The following is a 21,750-nucleotide window of genomic DNA, read 5'->3' as shown; positions in this document are numbered from 1 at the left end:
AATGAAATCCAGAGTGTCTACGACAATGTACAAGATAGAATCCAGCATTTTTTGACATATAAACAAAAAGGAAAATGTGACCCATTCTAAAGGGTAAAGGTGATCAACACAAACCAATCCTCAGATGAGCTAGCTATTGAAACTGTCAGACAAGGACTTTAAAGCAGCCATTATAACTCCAATGAGGAAAAGGGAAATACACTTGAAATGAATTAAAAGAATAAAACATAGATTAAGACTACTCATTCTGCACAACTGTTGTAACTTATGAGTCAAACTATTTCAAAATAAAAAGTTATAATAAGATAGAAATAGAAATCCTAGAACTAAAAAAATGTATAACAGAATTTTATCTAAAATAAAAAATTCACTGGATGGGCTTAACATCAGAATGGAGATGATAAAGAGTCAGTGAACTTGTAGATCAACAGAATTATCCAATCCAAAGAAGAAGAAAAAATAAGAGTGAAAAAAATAAACCTGTGGGGCAATATCATGAAGCCTAATATACATGTAATTCATTCCAGCAAGATATATGGACCAAACTTCCCAAACCTGGTGAAAGTCACACATTTACAGATGCAAGAAACTAGGCAAACCAAAAACAGGATAAATACAAAGAAAAATACACTTAGGCATATCACAGTCAAATTGCTAAAAACCAAAGAAAGAAAGAAATCCTGAAAGCAGCCAGAGAAAACCAACATACTCCTTACAGGGAGGAACAATCAGAATTTGTGGAGACTTCTCATAGAACACTATGAAGACCAGAACACGGTGGACAATACCTGTAACTGTAAACACAAAATTTTTATATCCAGCAAAAATATCCTTCCAGAATGAAGATGAAACACAGTCATTTCACATAAAGAAAACTCCAGAGCTGTACAATAAGTAATGCTAAAGGAAAATTTTCAGGCTGAAGGAATATTATACCAGAGGGAAACACGAATCTATCTTGAAAACGGAATGAAGAATTTTGGAAATGATATATATCCAGGTAAATATAATTAAAGTAATTATTCTGTTGTAGACCTAAATGAACATCCATAATAGAGTCCCTCAGGTCTGTACACATCCAGAAGCTGAATGATCCATGGATGTAAAACTTCAAAATGAGACAAACAGCTGTACTTCAAATACTCAAAACCTGTCATGTGTAACTCCACAAGGCAGCATTAATGTTAACAGGAAGTTATGGGGCATCAAATTTCAGCTCAATATAAGGAAGACTCTAAAAACTAGAGCTGTTCAACAACAGAACAGGCATCCTGCAAGGTAATGAGCTTCCCATCATTGAACGCATTCAAATAAAAGCCTGATGATTATTTGTGTGGGATGCTGGAGTAGAATCATCTTTTAGGACACTAATATTCTAACATCTTGATTTATCTACCCCTGGGTAGCCTAATACAAAGCTACATTACACCAAACAACTCCAACCACAATCCCGAAAATTCAGTATAAAATTTCTCTTTTGCCTTTTCTATCAATGAGTTTACAGTCACACCTCTTACTTCTACAAGCTCTATTTCATAATTATCTTTTACCTCTAATTTAAAAATATACATATAATACTATTTTCTTAAATTTATATAGCTTTTTACATGCTATAAAAACAATTCCAAATATAATACATTAGTTCATTTGAACCTTTCAGAATTCTCTAGGCTAGTGAGAGATTTATAAAACTGCTCAGTGTCATGACATTCCTTGAAGCATATAGCGCAATAGCAGAAATTATAAATCAATTCCTCTGGATTGTTGACTATTTGGGAGTCAAGTTGACATTCACTGACTTTATCGTCTTCTGCCACTAAATGACACGCATATTTAATACAATCCTTAAATTTTAAGCTAAATAAATGTGAAGAAAAATACATACAATATATTTATTTTTAAAATATTAATATTTAAATATTAAAATGCAGTGAAGGAGCTTCTATTGTACTCAAAAAGGTACATTAAAAGTTACCTGTTGCAGTATCTGACTTTGTATCAGAAGTGGGTGGTATCTCACAAAGCTCTGCATTTCTGGACTCAGAGTCTTCACAAGTGTTGTCAGGTTCAAATGAGGCAGATGGAGTAGACACTGAACTTTCTGACTGACTGCCATTTGCTACTAATGCTTCACTTTTTAGCGAATGCATCTAGGGAGAAAATAAATAAATTGGATTTTAATTAATAGATAAGAATCTAAACTTGCCATGGCAGTAGAGACCAAAATACAGGTTAATTTATACTCTATAAAAAGAGAAACATGAAATGCTCATAAACAGATGAGTCCAAAATGTATAATCCTAAGCATGATATAATCACATTATGGAATTTACCTGCAAGCTGGCAAGACCATAAAAAGATTTGTTAAACACACCATTGATTTTCCCTCAAATTAGAATTCAAAGAAAAAAGTTACAAACCTATTAGCCATTTGTCCAAAGTAGATAGAAATGATTAATTACTGAGTATAAAGTTCTTAAAATATATTAAGCAATATACAGTTAGAGCCTTAATATGACAGCAACTTTCTCTTTCAACAAAGTTATGGTGATGTTCATTATGTGTTGAGATTGGGGTAAAAGATGGCTGGGCATGGTGGCTCATGCCTGTAATTCCAGCACTTTGGGAGGTCAAGGTGGGCAGATCACTTGAGGTCAGGAGTTCGAGACCAGCCTGGACAAGATGGCAAAACCCCGTCTCTACTAAAAATACAAAAATTGAGCTGGGCATGGTGGCACGTGCCTGTAATCACAGCCACTGGGGAGGCTGAGGCAGAAAAATCGCTCGAACCTGGGAGGTAGAGGTTGCAGTGAGCTGAGATCAGTCCACTGCACTCCAGCCTGGGCAACAGAGTGAGACTCCATCTCAAAAAAAAAAAAAAAAAAAAAAAGGTAGCCTGTAATCCCAGCACTTTGGGAGGCTGAGGCGGGCGGATCACAAGGTCAGGAGATCGAGACCATCCTGGCTAACATGGTGAAACCCTGTCTCAACTAAAAATGCAAAAAATTAGCCGGGCGTGGCGGCGGGCGCCTGTAGTCCCAGCTACTTGGGAGGCTGAGGCAGGAGAATGGCGTTAACCCGGGTGGCGGAGCTTGCAGTGAGCCGAGATCACGCCACTGCACTCCAGCCTGGGTGACCAAGCAAGACTCCGTCTCAAAAAAAAAAAAAAAAAAAAAAAAAAAGGTAAAGAAGTCAGTCAAGTATTAAGTACTGGCTACTGGCACCTATAATTTTATGCTATTTACAAAACAGGTGACGAAGACGGTACTTACTATCTTTTAAAATTTTTGGCACGGCAGTTTCCTGAATATACAGAGGGGCTCCAAAAATATTCCAATGTCAGGAAGGGTGCGATGGCTCACGCCTGTAGTCTCAGCACTTTGGAAGGTCAAGGTGGGCAGATCACCTGAAGTCAGGAGTTTGAGACCAGCCTGGCCAACAAGGTGAAACCCCGTCTCTACTAACAATACAAAAATTAGCCCAGCATGGTGCCTGTAATCTCAGCTACTTGGGAGGCTGGGGCAGGAGAATCACTTGAACCTGGGAGGTGGAGGCTGCAGTTGAGCCGAGATCACACCACTGCACTCCAGCCTGGGTGACAGAATAAGACTTCATTTCAAAAAAAAAAAAAAAAATCCAATTCCTGACCTACCATTTACAGAAATAACAGTTCTGTTCCTTCTTACCTGTCGGACTTTGTGAATTCTTGTAACAAGTTCATCTGCAGAAACACTTCCTGCTATTACTTCCAAGGGAATTCCACTGTCTCCAATAAAGAAACTGGATGGAACACACACTACGGGATCTGTACAGTTTAATTAAGTCTAACAATTCATGTGAAACAAAAGGATAGTTTTATGAAATATTATTGGTAACAAAGGAAAACAAATCTTTGTGATTTTCACAACATAATCTAACATATTTATTAAATAATTTCAAGTACTGCATCATTATAACTGTAGTATTAATACATGTGACACATTAATTTATGAGGTATATTCAAGTGAAGAATCTACTACATTCTCCTCTATCACAACTTCCTTGCCCATCCATCTTGCTGCCAGCTGACTCTTGCAAACTACTTGTAACATTCCAACCCAACTGCTCTATATATTTTTTTCAGATATTCACATTTTTAAAACTCCCTAGCCTATCTTTAGCTACAATGTATTATCTCAATGTATGGGGTGCACTACACTGTTGAGTTACTTTTATATATCTCTGAAATTTTCTATAATATTTTTCTACAATGAGGACACTTAGTAATAAAGTTTCCATAAAGAAGAATGTATGATTTCCTAAATAAAATGAATAATTTCTAAATTTCATAAATACCAAAAGGAAGATAAATAAATGTATATATATAAGCAATTCTTTACGAAAGGATACAGATTTGTGAAAACTGTAGGCAGGCTTCACTGTAAAACAAAATCAAACAAAATTACTAGATGAATGCAAGTATTTTCTAAATACTGAGTTGTTTTAATAAAATTTACTGTACCAATCACAAGTATTTTCCTGAAACTACCAGTGTCTTTCACAGCAATCAGGTAGAAGGAGAAAAATATAATTCTTATTTCATTAAGACTTTCTGGTTTGTTTTATAATTTTCAGATGAAAGAATTATTTGTGGCTGGGCATGGTGGCTCACGCTTGTAATAACAGCACTTTGGGAGGCCGAGGCAGGCGGATCACTTGAGATCAAGAGTTCGAGACTAGCCTGGCCAACATGGTGAAACACCATCTCTACTAAAAATACAACAATTAGCTGGGCGCAGTGGCAAGTGCCTATAATCCCAACTACTTGGGAGGCTGAGGCGGGAGAATCGCTTGAACCCAGGAGGTGGAAGTTTCAGTGAGCCAAGATCGCATCATTGCACTCCAGCCTGGGCAACAAGAGCAAAAGTCTGTCTCAAAGCTCACAGCTGTAATCCAAGCACTCTGGGAAGCCGAGGTGGGTGGATCACGAGGTCAGGAGTTGAGACCAACCTGGCCAACATGTTGAAATCCAGTCTCTACTAAAACTGCAAAAATTAGCCGGGCGTGGTGGCACACACCTGTAATCCCAGCTACTGAGGAGTCTGAGGCAGGAGAATCTCTTGAACCTACCTGGTAGCCGGAGGTTGCAGTGAGCTGAGATCACACCACTGCACTCTGGCCGGGACGACAAGAGTGAGACTTCGTCTCAAAAAAGAAAGAACTATTTGCTCTTACAACCCACAAGCTAGTGGCTGCATCTGGTGGCTAAAAAATTAATTTGGTATCTGCCATGCTGCTTCCTCAGTGGCAAGTATACCTGAATACAATATCTTAACCTGGAACATGAAGATATAAGGCCTACGACTTACTTAGGTGTGTGATAATGTAATAGTCTATAATAACAAAGGATTAAAAACAATCTACCTACCTATAAAAACTGAATAATTATGCAATCATAAAAAAAGGCAGGCCAGCACTGTGGCTCATATCTGTAATCCCAGCACTTTAGGAGGTCAAGGCAGGTGGATCACGAGGTGAGGAAACCGTGACCAGCTTGGCAAACATGGCAAAACTCTGTCTCTACTAAAAATACAAAAACTGGCCTGGCGTGGTGGCTCACACCTGTAATCCTAGCACTTTGGGAGGCCGAGGCAAGTGGATCACGAGGTCAGGAGTTCGAGACCAGTCTGGTCAACATAGTGAAACTCCCTCTCGACTGAAAATACAAAAAATTAACTGGGTTTGGTGGTGTGCACCTGTAATCCCAGCTACTTGGGAAGCTAAGGCAGGAGAATTGCGTGAACCTGGGAGGCAGAGGTTGCAGTGAGCCGAGATCGTGCCATTGCACTCCAGCCCAGGGGACAATGTGAGACTCCGTCTCAAAAAAAAAAAAAAAAAAAAGAAAAAGGTATAGAAAAGTATGTCAAAATGCTATTAATACTATTTTTGTAAAACATGGAAGAAAAACAAACATAAATACATTTTCCCTCCAGAGAAGGGAGCTGAGTGGTCAGGGATGGGAGACAGAATTTATAAGACCAGTAAGAGATAATGTAGATGCTTCCAATAATAAAACAAATGCTTCTAAGAACTAGACTTTGCTTTTTTCCCCCTGAATATAAAGCATTATCTTGAAAACAGAGTAAAATATCAAGAAAAAAAATTACCAAAAATCCTATTATCTCAGAAATAATAGTAAACTTTTAATGCATTTCCTACTAATCTATTTTCAATGCACGCTATCTCCAAAAATATATATACATTAAAATGTTCCCAAAACATTGGGTGACTTAGCGATTATGAAATAAAGGAAATTGCCGGGCGCGGTGGCTCAAGCCTGTAATCTCAGCACTTTGGGAGGCCGAGACGGGCGGATCACGAGGTCAGGAGATCAAGACCATCCTGGCTAACATGGTGAAACCCCGTCTCTACTAAAAAATACGAAAAACTAGCCAGGCGAGGTGGTGGGCGCCTGTAGTCCCAGCTACTCGGGAGGCTGAGGCAGGAGAATGGCGTAAACCCAGGAGGCCGAGCTTGCAGTGAGCTGAGATCCGGCCACTGCACTCCAGCCCGGGCGACAGAGCAAGACTCCGTCTCAAATAAAAAATAAAATAAAATAAAAATAAATAAAAAAAAAAAAGGAAATTTATTTTCCATAATTTAAAGGCACACTAGATTCTATCAGCATGCAGTCTACAGTGAAACAAACATGAACTATCACTATACACAGGTATCCCTGCATCTGCTAATAAAAATTTGTTTTTAAGGCCAGACGCGGTGACTCACGCCTGTAATCCCAGCACTTTGGGAGGCCGAGGCGGGTGGATCACAAGGTCAAGAGATCGAGACCATTCTGGCTAACAGGGTGAAACCCCATCTCTACTAAAAATATTTTAAAAATTAGCTGGGCGTAGTGGCGGGCACCTATAGTCCTAGCTACTCGGGAGGCTGAGGCAGGAGAACGGCTTGAACTCGGGAGGTGGAGGTTGCAGGGAGCCGAGATCACGCCACTGTGCTCCAGCCTGGGCGACACAGTGAGACTCATCTCAAAAATAAATAAATAAGAAATTTGTTTTTAAAAATGCCAGACACATCAGTCTGTACAATCTCAAGAATTCTAAAATTCTCATGTATTCCACATTCCCTATAAATCCCTATATTCTTCTTGCCATTGCCAACTCTAGAAGGTGCTTCAGTAAGGTGATGGACAATAAAAAAAAAATGATATACTTAAGTTGACAGATTCTGTTTTTTAAAAACTACTCAGTAAATACATATTTCAGTAACTCTTGTGAGACAGGCTATACTACGATTTGATGTTTTTGTAAATATAGAACATTTTTACATAAAGTTTACAAACTTATAGGCAAATTTCTGAATTTTTTTCTTTTTTTGAGACAGAGTCTTGCTCTGTTGCCCAGGCTGGAGTGCGGCACAATCTCGGCTCACTGCAAGCTCTGCCTCCCGGGTTCACAGCACTCTCCTGCCTCAGCCTCCCGAGTACAAATTTCTGAATGTTTTAATCTTGACAGTGATTTTCAAACACATTATTCATTCTGCTATTATCAAAATCAAAAGGACAGGAATACCACTTTGAAAGTGCTAATGAATTAATGTTTTCAGCACCAGGCACAGTGAAGCAAGCCTGTAACTAGAGCTATTTGGGAGGCTGAGATGGGAGGATCTCTTCAGTGCAATATTTTAAGACCAGCCTGGGCAACATAGTGAAATCTTGCTTCAAAGAAAAAAATAAATAATAATGTTTTTAGGTAATGATCACTGATAGCTGCTAACGTCATAAAGAGAGAAAAGAGGATATCTGTCTTCTGATAGAAGACACATTACTATCTATGAAGTAGTCTTAGGACAGGATGGGGGAGGGAAACAAACCTGAATCTACCTATCAATTTACAATTTACAGAAAACAGGAAAGAACCAACTTGACACTAACACGATGCAGTCAACAAAATCCAGATGGGAGGAAACCACAGAACAAATGTATAGAAAAAATGATCTGGTGTCTTTAAAATACAAATTCCAAAGAGCAGGGGAGTTGGAGGAGAGGCCTACATACTGAGAGAAATCAATGCATCCCAATGTGTGGCCCTTGAATAATTCTGAACTAAAAAACTGCAATAAAGAAATAAAACTATGACTTTGAAGAGACAACTGAAAAGTAGAACACTGGCTGGTTATCTGATATTAAAGAATTATTAGTTTGTGAAGTATTAATATTATAGTTATGTTTAAAAAATTCACAATCCTTGTATTTCGGAGACATACTAAAATATTTATAGATGAAGTGATACAGTGACTGTGATTTGTTTCAAAATTATTTGGATTGAGTGGAAATGGGTGGGGGTATAGATGAAACAAGACTGACCATGAATTAATTACCAAAGCTAGTAGACAAGTACATGGGGTACATTACACTGTTACATTACTTTCATATATGTTTGAAACTTCCTATAATAAAAATTTTTTTAAAAGATGGAGAGGAGGAATGGAGAAACAAAACAGACTTGTGGACATCAGGTACTGTGAGGAACATAGAAATGTCCTTATTTCTATTGATTAAATGACTCCATTCCCAAAAATAGGATTCAAAACAGTGAGTGATCAACCTCTCAGAGATATTCAATGTATGATTTACCATTACTTCCAAGTTTTTAGAAGCTGGAGATCACTCTTCTTTTTGCATTCCTGGTACGTTAGATGGCTGCTTGGTAGAGTAGGGAAGCTTGAAGTTTTTTCAGCAGGATTCATGATGCATTTAGCAAATGGCAGTTAGAATTTAAGTTCCTAATATGCCTTAGATATCCAAAAACATAACTTTTTTTTTTTTTTTTTTTTTTTTGAGACAGACTTGCTCTCTTGCCCGGGCTATAGTGCAGTGGTGCAGTCACAGCTCACTGCAGCCTCAATTTCTTTTTTTTTTTTTTTTTTGAGACAGTCTTGCTCTGTCGCCCAGGCCGGAGTGCAGTGGCCAGATCTCAGCTCACTGCAAGCTCCACCTCCCGGGTTCAAGCGATTCTCCTGCCTCAGCCTCCCAAGTAGCCGGGACTACAGGCGCCCGCCACCGCGCCCGGCTAGTTTTTTGTATTTTTTAGTAGAGACGGGGTTTCACCATGTTAGCCAGGATGGTCTCGATCTCCTGACCTCGTGATCCGCCCGTCTTGGCCTCCCAAAGTGCAGGGATTACAGGCTTGAGCCACCGCGCCCGGCCTGCAGCCTCAATTTCAACCTCCTGGGCTCAGGTGATCCTCTTACCTCAGCCTCCCAAGTAGTTGGAATTACAGGCATGTGCCACCACACCTGGCTAATTTTTGGATTTTTTTTTTTTTTTTTAGTAGAGACAGGGTCTCACTGTGTTGCCCAGACTGGTTGCAAACTCCTGACCTCAAGTGATCCGCCTGTCTTGGCCTCTCATAGTTCTGGGATTACCAGCGTGAGCCACTGTGCCTGGCCTACATTCTTTTTTTTTTTAAGACAGAGTTTGACTCTGTCACCCAGGCTGGAGTGCAGTGGCATGATCACAGCTCACTGTAGTCCCAATCTTCAGGGACCAAGTGATCCTCCCGTCAGCCTCCCAAGTAGCTAGGACCACAGGCACACATCACACTCCTAATTGTATTATTTTTTGTAGAGACAGGGTCTCACTACATTGCCCAGGCTAGTCTCTAACTCCTGGGCTCAAGCGATCCTCCCACCTCAGTCTCCCAAAGTGCTAGACGTGCCCAGCCCAACATCAACATTCTTACAGTCCAAGAGTATCACTATAAATCAAAGATAATACTATAAATTTTAAAACTAATAAAATATTAAAACATAAACAAACCTTTTGGTATCGATTTTAATAGCAACAAAACTGTTTGAAGATGCTTCTGTAACTTTATCATCTTCCCAACTTGCAGCCATCCGTGTAGACTGTTCATCATCACCTGTAGAACATTTAAAAAATTCTTATACCAGGCCAGGATCTGCTGATTGCAAATTCTTTTTCCCTGGAAAACGAAAACTTCAACTAAAATGTAATCCCACCTATACTACTTTCTGCCAAATTTGAAAACTGAATTTTCCACTAAATGAAAAGTGTGACTGCATACATAGTTCACATCATGAAGAGCAATGAAAACAAACTACATTGGACTATTTAAATGACACAAAGTATTTCATAAAAGAAGTCATCTAAATTATCATGTGAAAAGTACCACAACAATAAGTAGTCATAGGCAGAAATGTGCAGTGCCTATTTGGGCTTTTGTACATGAGATTTTAGAAAATTAAAAGTTGCGGGCTGGGTGCAGTGGTTTGCGCCTATAATCCCAGCACTTTGGGAGGCCAAGGGGGGTAGACCACCTGAGGTCAGGAGTTCGAGACCAGACTGGCCAATATGGTGAAACCCCGTTTCTACTTAGCCGGGTGTGGTGGCACATGTCTGTAATACCAGCTACATGGGAGGCTGAGGCAGGAGAATCACTTGAACTCGGAAGGTAAAGGCTGCAGTGAGCTGAGATCGCGCCACTGCACTCCAGCCTGGGCAAGAGAGTGAGACTGTCTATACAGAGAGGGAAAAAAAAGTTTGTTATCTGTCCTTTATGTGGCACCTTTCTGTTGAGTTCAACATCTCCACTCCACAGCATTTATACTCCAAAATTCCTCCAATGTAGACAGAGGCAGGTACAATTCTGTTTGCAATTTTAGACTTGCCTTTTATTGTAGGTATGCTAATTATAAAAGGTAGGCTAAACTATAACTAATCTATGGTGATGGAATTCAGTATAGTGGCTACCTTGATAGAGGGGAAGGGTACCACCAACTGAGAAAGAGCATGAAGGAGCCTTCTGGAATGCTGAAAATGTTCCGTATCTTTTTTTTTTTTTTTTTTGAGATGGAGTTTTACTCTTGTTGCCCAGGCTGCAGTGCAACAGCGTGATCTTGGCTCACTGCAATCTCTGCCTCCCGGGTTCAAGAGATTCTCCTGCCTCAGCCTCCTGAGTAGCTGGAATTACAGGTGCCCGCCACCACGACCGGCTTTTGTATTTTTAGTAGAAACGGGGTTTCACTATGTTGGCCAGGCCAATTTAATGCACCTTAGCCTTCTTCACTGCAGTTATTCGTTTATGGTAACTCCATCCTTTCAGTTCTCAGGCCAAAAACTTTAGTTTTCCTTGATTGTAACTGACCTATCTCCAAAATACATCAATAATGTAACTATTTCTTACCACCTCCACTACTGCTACCCTGATCCAAGCTATCACATCTCGCCTAGAAGCCTAGTAAAAGCCTCCAAACTGGTCTTCCTGCTAAGTCTATTCTTAACACAGCAACCTTCTCTTAAAAAAAAAAGATCATATCATCTCTCTGCTTAGATCACACAATGGCTCCCCATTTTCCTCAGAGTAAAAGCCAAAGTCCTTACAGGGGGCTACAAGCCCCACACATCAGGCCTCCAACTACTTCTGTGACCTCATCCCTTTTTTCTTTCTTGTTATTTTTTCCTTCTATTCCTCAAATATGAAAGACACTCCAGCTATAAGGTCTTTGTACTAGTTGTTTCCTCTGCCTGGAATGTTATCCTCCCAGATACTACATGGTTAACTTCCAACTCCCTTAAAACTTTGCTCAAATATCAGCTCAATAAAGCTGATACTTAATCACTCACTTTAGTATTACAACTTCCCTAATCACTCACTTTAAAATTACACTCAAGACATTCCCAAAGCTCTCTTATCTCCTGTTCTGTTTTTCTGTATTACTTATCACCTTCCAATATATTATGCATTTTTAATTATGTTTACTAGTATCTGTCTCCCCTAACTAGAATGAAGGTTCCATGAAGGCAAGGATTGGTTCCATTTTATTTACTGATAAGACTAAAATCCCTACAAAACAATACAGTAGACACTCAGTAAGTACTCTGTGGAGTCGCTAAATGCCTAATATAGTTAAATATGATGGCATGCCTATAATAATTGCCTCTAATGCTGTTTATTTGAATATATTTTGCGAGATGAGATTAGGAATACCAGAAATAGGAGTTTGAGAAATTTGGCCACGTAAAAGTAAACGGGGCCAGGCGCAGTGGCTCATGCCTGCAATCCCAGCACTTTGGGAGGCCGAGGTGGGTAGATCACAAGGTCAAGAGATCTAGACCAGCCCGGCACAGTGGCTCACGCCTGTAATCCCAGCACTTCGGGAGGCCGAGGCGAGCGGATCACGAGGTCAGGAGACTGAGACTATCCTGGCTGACACGGTGAAACCCCGTCTCTACTAAAAATACAAAAAATTAGCCGGGCGTGGTGGCACATGCCTGTAGTACCAGTTACTCGGGAGGCTGAGGCAGGAGAATCGCTTGAACTAGGGAGGTGGAGATTGTAGTGAGCCGAGATTGCACCACTGCACTCCAGCCTGGCGGCAGAGCGACACTCCATCTAAAAAAAAAAAAAGGTAAACAGGACTAGAATGCATCCACAGATCAAATGCTCCATTAAGAATGCTCCATAAGCAGACTCCCAGATGCCGAAGATGCAAAATAATGAGAAGTTACTATTTGCAAGTGAGATCACTCTGAATGCATCTTCAGAAACCATTGGATGAGGAGAGTTGTAAGATTCCAAATAAATGACTCACCTACCAAAGAAAAATAACTGTATGGGAACATTCTTACTACAAACACTTCTCAGAGAAGGCTGTGAAGAGTGAGAAATTCTTTCCATTCATTCTTTTATATGTTCACTATTTTATTGCACATTTATTTTGTTCTAGACATTGAACTGTATACTAAATATAAACCAAATGACACACTGTCTGCCTTCAACAGAGCTTAAAATCTAATGATATACAAAATTTTTAAACAAATAGACACTATACATAATTACAGTAATAAATGCTATGAAAAAGAAAACTATGAGAGAAAGTAACCAGAGAACTCTTTATAATGGTCAGAGAAGCCCTCTCTGAGGTGACAGTTAAGCTAAAATCTAAAGGATGAAAGAGTTCAGCCATGCCAAGAGCCAGAAGAGTTCACCATGCAGAAGGAACACGTGTGTAGGGAAAGGCCTATGTGATTGGCAACGTTGTGAACAACCGAGCTCAAGACAAGACTGAAGAGTTAAGATTCAAAGATGATTGTCTCACATTTATGGTTTATCCAACAAGATGTATGGTAGTGCCACTCAGATGCAGAACACTGGGAGAGAAACACAGGTTTAGGCAGTACATACATGTTTAGGCTTGAGAATCCTGGGAGAATCTAAACAGGGATATCATGTAAGTAGCTGAAAGTATAAATCTTGCTCCTTGTGAGGCTGGTGTGTCACTCCTTCACCTATACTGTCCCAAAAGTCTCAACCCCACTGGCAGTGTCTGTCCTAGACTCAGCCTAGTGGTGGCCACTGCTGCTTGATCAGCAGTGCTGGAAAGCCGAATGGAATTACTCAATGCTCAATGACAACTTTCCTAATACTACTGAGTGGGATGATTGTCAGCTAACTCTGGTATCTTTCTTTTCCTATTTTTAAACAAATTATCAACCATGAAGTTAGGTGGGCCTAAGATTTTAGAAGAAAACATCGTATCCTTTGTATCAGCAGTATCTTAAGTGAAGGCACTTAAAGAGAGCAACAGGAACTCAGAAGCAAAGAGTTGCAGACCCTCATACAGTCTTTCCGACGTAAAAAAAATCTCAACTGTGCCAGGCGCGGTGGCTCATGCCTGTAATCCCAGCATTCCGGGAGACCGAGGCGGGTGGATCACGAGGTCAGGAGTTCAAGACCGGCCTGGCCAAGATGGTGAAACCAAGTCTCTACTAAAAATACACAAATTAGCTGGGCGTGGTGGTGGGTGCTTGTAATCCCAGCTACTTGGGAGGCTGAGGCAGAGAATTGCTTGAACCCAGGAGGCGGAGGTTGCAGTGAGCTCGGATCGTGTCACTGCACTCCAGCCTGGGCGACAGAGCGAGACTCTATCTCAAAACAAAAACAAGAACAAAAACAAAAACAAAATCTCAACTGCTCAAAACCTAAAGGCTTCTGTGGTCTACATTCACCAGAAAAGGCAGTCAATGGCATCTGTCATTAACAAAGTTTAGCCTACCTACCTAGCAACACTAGCCAGCGAACAGATACCTTTATTTCAGTCTTCTTGTCAGATTATTCCACCTTCCCAGGTATTAAATGAAAATCGTTCTGTTTCACTTACTTTACACAGCCATAATACTTTGAAAAATCATATTAATCTGTTGGCTGAAGTAGTAGTAATCTCTCCAGTCTCCAAACATCAACTCCACAATATTCTTTAATTCATCCATCAAAATGTCACTAACTAAAGACAACTTGCCTGAAACATTTCCCACTTGAATAGTTCTATGAACCGAAGTGTACTCTTGAGATCACTTCTTCCAGCTATAAAGATATCTTTCAATTTTTCCATTAAGTTGATATATTATTACTGAGGTCTCAGACCTAAGAAAATCACGAGTTCTGGCTTCAAAGTCATGAAGAAAGCTCTAAGCAATCTGTAAGTGTTTTGGTTTCATGAGTCCAGTATCTACATATTCCTAGAGTGACACTAATCCTACTTAGTCTTGGGGACTAAGTAGGCTAAAACTCTAAAAAAATCTAGCTGTATTTTGGAACAGGTCAAGGGACAGACTTTTTTGTGAGACTGCTAACAGTCTTCCTGCAAACATTCAAGATTACATGTATTTAGAATATAATGTAATCATCATTACAATGATGAATTACAATATAATGTAATCATTACAATAATGAATACCATGTAATCATCACTAAAAAGTTAATTGAAGAAAGTATATATACACACAAAGCCCCGAAAGGCAAGACCTATAACTTCATTTAACTATTCCAATAATTTGTACTAGAGCTTCCAAATATTAATATTTGTTAATAAAAATCTCTCATTTCTTTTTTTAAATTAACTAATTCACCTCAAGAGTGCCTTCTAGGAATGTTTGGACATTTGTTCAAAAACATGACTACCATAATCCTAGATTTCTGATTTCTATACCAATTTAAATCACCAATTTAAAATTGTTCAGTTTTTTCCTTAAGAAACAAAAAAGCGGACAGTTTTTTTGAAGCTACCAAAAACTGGACTGTTAAGACAACATGTAAACCCTTTTTGTGACCCTAGTGGAAGTCACTTTATGGCTGCTGACCTAAGTGTCTAATCTATAAAATGGGGATAATTAAACCTGTTCTATTTACTGCAAGGATCAACTGAGATATTAGGAGAAAAACAATTTAAAACCTACTACTGTAGGTTTTAAACCTACTGTAGTCAAAAACCTACTACTGTACACAATAAGCATAGTGTCATTTACTTTTCCTTCCATTTTCAATCCATTTTTTTCTTACAGGATTACAGAATTTATGTAAAGTATAATATAAACCCCAGACAGCATAACAGAATCTAAACTACTCAAGTTCTTCTAATAAACAGCATTGAGCTAAAAATTTAGCGTAACAAAACAACTATAAATTCCAAATTTAATGCTGAATGACATTCACGTTTCAGTAATTCGTTCTTCACTGCAGTGCGTAAAGTTATAGAGCTATTAAAAGACGTGAATTATGAATAAATCGTTATTAAATAAAAATAGTTGAAGAAATACACCTCAAATTAACAATAGCCACAAACATTGATTTGATCCATGTAATGAGAATGAGCAGAACCGTAGAGGCAGGGAGTTTATTGTAAATCTACAAGATTTCAGTAATAAAACAGGAGAATATGGAGAAAAACAGCCCAGATCAACATAGAGTAAATGAGTTAATAGAGGATCTCAAAGTCGTGCAGCTTTTAGCCTAGGAAGACAATAAACGGAAGAAACCAAGGACTGAACATCTATTTCTTTGAAACTAATGGATTTTTTTTTAAACTTGCAACATTATTACACACTAGATCCCTTACCAAGACTGCCACTAAAAAAAATTAAACCTCTATTCGGCTCAAAAGTTTGCGTTTCAGGAACATACTAACACCAGTAACCGTGAACATCAGGTGGTTTCTCTTTGTTGCTTATCGATGACACAGCTTTCTTCCCGACCGTCCACAACTAATTACAACCCAACTGTTTGCCTAATGGCCCGTTCCTACCTCCACCTAAACAGTAGTAAAGAAACGGGGGTACAAGCAGCCCAAAGAGGGTCCTTGCAGACAGAGAGGGGCGTCAGGCAGAGGGTCGCGAGGGTCTGGCTGCGCAGGGGAGAGGTTCGGGGCGACGAGCGGGGCTGGGCGGCTGGGGCCTGCTGGCCGCGTCCCTCGCCCCGAGCGGAGAGATTTCGGCGGGGCTCGGGGCGCTTTGAAGACCAGGGCCAGACAGTGCCTCTGGCCCGGGTGCCGGGAGAGGCAGCGGTGGGGCAAGGCCCGCTGTATCTCAAACGGACCGGGGACAGCCACGGGCCGGCAGCTCGGGCCTCTCAGGCACGGAGGAAAGGCTGGGGGCGCCCGGGGCCTGAAGGAACAGGGCGTTGAGGGTCTGCATGGCCCCTGTGGGGGATCTGGCGGCGGAGTAGCAGCCGTCCCTGGGGCGCGGGGCAGTAGTGGCAGTTGTGCGAGCCGACAGGCGCCCGCGTCTCGGGGAGGGCGGGCCGGCGGCTGAGGTATACAAGAGGATGAAGGTAGGCCGGAGGGGTGTCCCGGCCGCCTCTCGAGCCCCTGCCTCCTTCACCTGCCACGAACACCACGAAGACCGCGCCGCTCCTTTTGGCCGTCGCGATGGCGGCCGGAATGGCGCCCTGGAACCACAGCATCGCTCCCTTCGGGCCCAGGCGCTCGCTCGGTGTGTAGTCTCCGCAGTCCCGGAACCGGCTCCGCCCTCCGTCTTCGTCCGGCTCTGCAGCCCCCGCAACTTCGGCTGGTGCGGCCCCCACCTCCGGCTCAGCACAAGCGCGCAGGCCCGTCAGCGGCACCCGGAGACGCGCGCTGGCGCTCGCGAGAACACCCCACGTCACATGACGCAACCCGTCGCTGTTCGTGCCCCAGGGCCTTCTCTCGTTGGCGAGTCGGTGGTGCGTGCGCGCGCCCGCTAGGCCTCCGGCCGCGCAGTCCAGGAAGTGGAGGAAGGCAGTGGGAAGGATGAGTAACCGCTACGACACGTCGGCGGCGCCTGCAGTGAGGCATGATGGGAATTGTAGTCCACTTAGGCTTATTCTCCTCCATATTGTGGAGCATGTAACTGTGGGTTCTGAGGCACGGCTAAAGGGGGCAGTAGTGAGGGCCACTACACAGTCTATAAAGGGGAGAGGGGGAAAGAGAAGTGTCACTCCGACTGGCATATGCTATTCTCGGCCTCGTTGAGACTCCCACTGTGGAGGAAATCGTCCTCGCATGGAACTAAATGGGCTTTGTAGGGATTAACTCCGAGGCTTTGACTTTTTCTGAACGTAGCCCAACTTTGTACAAACACAGGATAAAAACCGCAAGTCACCTTCTGTAATAACCTGTAGTCCATGTGCCTAAGCGGAGGAATTGGTGGCACGCAGGCTTTCAGCAATTTCCTAGACACTGGATAGAGATCATTCCAAAACTTCAAAACCCTTTAGGCTATTGCCACAGCTACTTTTTAAAGTAACACAAAAGCAGAAAATAGATTATTTTCCAGCTACTTTCCATGGTAATACAAAAGAGACTAGATAGTGATTTATTTTCCAATTTTCTGGGAGCATGTCCTATAATCAAGATGTGGCGCTTTGTGGTTGGCTGCCATTAAATGAAAACTGATCCATATTTAATTCTTTTATGAAATTACATGGTCCGTAATAACTATTAGCTAAAGGCTTGCATGGTTTATTTACAGTCGCATATACTATTATGTTAAATTCTACATCAATTAAATTTATCTTCCAGCAGTACAACTGACAATCTTTGCAAGATAAAGGAAGTGATACATCTGAATATACCACCTTTCCTACAGATATTTTCCCTAAAAATAGCTAATTATTTGAGCTTCGATTTTTGTACTTTTTCTCCCAATCAGGCCTTTCATATATAGTGTTATTATAAACTGAGACATAATGCTGATTAGGGACAGTTGCTTCTATAGGACACCAGTCCTATAGAAAAATTAGAGTTGACCTTTAACATCAACTTTAACGGACTTCTTGAAATTCGATCAATCTAGAAATTATTCCAATAGAGTTATGTCTTTAATTATCTCTAATTTTAGAATTAAATAAGAATCCTTCATAGTTTTATATTCATTTGTCAAGTGTTTATCGTTCATCTATTATGAGCGAGGCATTGTGCCTGGCGCTGATAAGGAGGTGAGGGAGTCAGAAAAAGGCCCTGTCTTTGTGGCTGTACAGTCTAGTAAGGAAGACAGACATTGAATAAGTGATTATTAGTGATGATGAATGTCACAGAAGGGTAACTCAGAGTGCTACAGAAGTGTATGAAGATGGGACCGAATACGGACTAATGGAATCAGAAAGGGCCTTCGTGAGGAAATGACATGTCGGGGAACTCTAGGTAGGTGAAGGAGAAAGCCATTCCACATGGAGCAAGCAGCAGTGTGAGGTTCTGAAGCAAGCAAACACAGTGCACTTGCAGAACTAAAAAATGTCCAGTGTGGCTATAACATAGAAAGAGGAGTGTGGTACAAGTGAGACTGGAAAGCTAGGCAAGGATCAGATGATACAGAGTCTTGAAAATCATGTTAAAAATTTTAAGACATTTTTCTAAGGATTACAGGAAGCCATTGAAAAAAATTTAAACAGAAGAGCTGGCCAGGCACAATGGCTCACAGCTGTAATCCCAGCACTTTGGGAGGCCGAGGCGGGCAGATCACGAGGTCAGGAGTTCGAGACCAGCCTGACCAACATGGTGAAACCTTGTCTCTACTAAAAATACAAAAATTAGCCGGGCATGGTGGCGCACGCCTGTAATCCCAGCACTCAGGAGGCTGAGGCAGGAGAATGGGAGGCGGAGATTGCAGTGAGCCAAGATCGCGCCACTGCCCTCCAGCCTGGGTGAAAGAGCAAGACTACCTCTCAAAAAAAAAAAAAAAAAAAACAAAAACAAAATTAAACAGATACATATAAGATTTCCATTTTTAAATTGTAGCATAGCAATTGAATAGATTGGATTTGAAGTGGAAAGGCTGAATGTGAAGAGACCAGATAAGAGGCACTTATTCATGTATTAACATGAGGGAGATAGTGAAGTGGATACTTTTGATATTCTGGAGACAGACCCAATATATTTTGTTGATTCCATGTGGAGGTTGAGGAAGAAGTACTCAAGAAGGGATTTTGCAGCCAGGTGTGGTAGCTCATGCCTGTAATCCAAGCACTTTGGGAGGCCAAGGCAGGAGGATTGCTTGAACCCAGGAGTTTAAGGCTGCAGTGAGCCCTGACTGCACCACTGCACTCCAGCTTGGGCGACAGAGTAAGACCCTGTCTCTAAAGAAAAGAGAGAGAGAGAGAAATTTGGGGTATCTGCCTTGAGAAATTGTAAAGAAGATGGTACTGAGATAGGCAACACTGAAAGAAGCGCAGGATAGTGGGGAGGTTGTTCGTGAAGGTGTGAGTTCAATATTAAACGTGTGTTTGGAGTACCACTAGAGAGATACTCACATGGAAGTGTTAAGTAGGCAGATAGCTATTAGTCTTGGAGCTCAGATAACAGTTCTTAACTAGAGATAGGAAACTGAGACTTCTCTATATACAGGGGATCAGTGAGGCACTGGAGGATAACGATACCATTACGTAGGGAGATGGTGCAAAGTGAGGTAAGAGCATGATTGAGGTCTTAGGGCCTCCAACGTTTATAGGATTGTATTAAAAAGTATAAACCAGTAAAAGAGACTTAGCAGGAAAGGCAGAGTGTGGGGTGGTGGAGGAAAATGGGAGAGTGTGTGATATCAAGGAAGCCAAGGGTAGAAAGAGTCTTAAGAAAGGAGAAGCAGTGGTATGGAATGCTGCTGTTGGGTCAATTAAGATGAGAGACTAAAAAATGTCCATTGTTTTTAGTAACACAGAGGTCATTTTAAGCTTAGCAAGAGCAATTCTCATGGTTCTTGTGTACAGAAGCCAGATGGCAGAAGGTTGAAAAGTAGGGGGAGGTAAAGAGTCAGTGAGTGTGAAGGCGAGGAGGAAGAAAGGAACATTAGCTGGACAGGAATTTGGATTGGGAAAGACAACCTTTTTAAAGATGGGTGAGATTTGCACAAAATTAAATGCTGCTGGAAAGGAGCTGGTCTTAGATTAAACAAATGAGAAGACAGAAGGCCCCTCTGGAGATGGGAGGGAAAATGGAGTACATAGCACATTCTGTTGATGGCCGATCCAGCAGTCATTCTTCTACCATGCCTTTATTATTCCCTCCTGACAGAGTTCACTTTCTTTTTTTTTTTTTTTTTTGAAACAGAGTCTTGCTCTGTCACCCAGGCTGGAGTGCAGTGGCGCCATCTCGGCTCACTGCAAGCTCCACCTCCCGGGTTCACGCCATTCTCCTGCCTCAGCCTCCCGAGTAGCTGGGACTACAGGTGCCCGCCACCACGCCTGGCTAATATTTTGTATTTTTAGTAGAGACAGGTTTTCACTGTGTTAGCCAGGATGGTCTCAATCTCCTGACCTCGCGATCCGCCCACCTTGGCCTCCCAAAGTGCCGGGATTACAGGCGTGAGCCACTGTGCCCGACAACAGAGTTCACTTTCTACTGAGAGGCAAAACTGCCAGGCTGAGGTGGGCGGATCACTTGAGGTCAGGAGTTCGAGACCAGACTGGCCAACATGGTGAAACCCCATCTCTACTAAAAATACAAAAATTAGCCAGGCATGGTGGCGCACACCTGTAATCCAAGCTACTTGGGAGGCTGAGGCATGAGAATTGCTTGAACCCGGGAGGTGGAGGTTGCAGTGAGCTGAGATTGCGCCACTGCACTCCAGCCCGGGCAACAGAGTGAGACCCTGTCTCAAACAACAAGAAGAAGAAGAACAAAGCAACCTGCTAGATACTGGGCTTTTCAACCTCCCCTTGAAGCCAGTAAAACCTCGTAGGAAGGGGAGGCGGTGGGAGGGGCTACTTCTAGGAAACGCTTTCCTGATAAAAGACATATAGAAGAAAGCACAGATTGGGCACAGTGGCTCATGCCTATAATCCCAACATGTTGGGAGGCTGAGATGGAAGGATTGCTTGAGGCCAGGAATTTGAGACTAGCCTGGACAACGTAGTGAGACTGTCTCTACAAAAAAAAATAAAACAAAAAATTAGCCAGGTGTGGTGGTGTGTGTCTGTAGTCCTAGCTACTCAGGAGGCTGAGGTGAAAGGATTGCTTGAGCCCAGGAGGTTAAAGTTGCAATGAGCCATGCTCACACCATGGCACTCCAGCCTGAGTGACAGAGCGAGAGCCTGTCTCAAAGGAAAAGGGAAAAAAGAGGGCACAATCTTTCTTTGCTGGATGTGGTTATATGCAAATAATGCCTGGTACTGCTGCAGCCATCTTGTGGCCATGAGGAAGGACATTGCTTATGGTTTTTTTTGAGACGGAGTCTTGCGCTGTTGCCCAGGCTGGAGTGCAGTGGTGAGATCTCGGCTCACTGCAAGCTCCACCTCCCGGGTTCACGCCATTCTCCTGCCTCAGTTCACGCCATTCTCCTGCCTCAGCCTCCCGAGTAGCTAGGACTACAGGCACCCACCACCACGCCTGGCTAATTTTATGTATTTTTAGTAGAGACAGGGTTTCACTGTGTTAGCCAGGATGGTCTCGATCTCCTGACCTTGTGATCTGCCCGCCTCAGCCTCC

At 41.8% G+C, this 21,750-nt stretch overlaps 2 protein-coding genes across 6 annotated transcripts in view; one reads left to right on the top strand and one right to left on the bottom strand.

Moving 5' to 3' along the window:
• Positions 1-16,918, bottom strand: part of UBXN4 (UBX domain protein 4) — a 44,078-nt gene extending 27,160 nt beyond the window's left edge. For 3 of the 5 annotated variants that reach the window (XM_005573040.4, XM_074008979.1, XM_074008978.1), the window contains exons 1-5: positions 16,676-16,918; positions 9,818-9,920; positions 4,390-4,418; positions 3,687-3,805; positions 1,976-2,150 (exon numbers count right to left, since the gene is read on the bottom strand). In XM_005573040.4, the coding sequence (XP_005573097.3) occupies positions 1,976-2,150; positions 3,687-3,805; positions 4,390-4,418; positions 9,818-9,920; positions 16,676-16,757 (508 nt within the window). In that variant the 5' untranslated portion in view covers positions 16,758-16,918. Of the gene's footprint in view, positions 1-1,975; positions 2,151-3,686; positions 3,806-4,389; positions 4,419-9,817; positions 9,921-12,292; positions 12,414-16,675 lie in introns of all 5 variants that reach the window. The other 2 variants (XM_065525425.1, XM_074008977.1) reach the window with 1 other exon arrangement.
• On the top strand, positions 12,411-16,926 carry LOC107126870 (uncharacterized). Its single transcript, XM_074008980.1, has one exon. The coding sequence runs from the start codon at positions 16,030-16,032 to the stop codon at positions 16,477-16,479; it is 450 nt and encodes a 149-aa protein (XP_073865081.1). The 5' UTR covers positions 12,411-16,029; the 3' UTR covers positions 16,480-16,926.
• Positions 16,927-21,750: the final 4,824 nt, after the last annotated feature.

The sequence above is a fragment of the Macaca fascicularis genome, chromosome 12 (assembly GCF_037993035.2).
Source record: "Macaca fascicularis isolate 582-1 chromosome 12, T2T-MFA8v1.1".
Taxonomy (NCBI): domain Eukaryota; kingdom Metazoa; phylum Chordata; class Mammalia; order Primates; family Cercopithecidae; genus Macaca; species Macaca fascicularis.
Note: the sequence above shows the minus strand (reverse complement) of the source record. Positions and strands in the feature narration are given on the sequence as shown.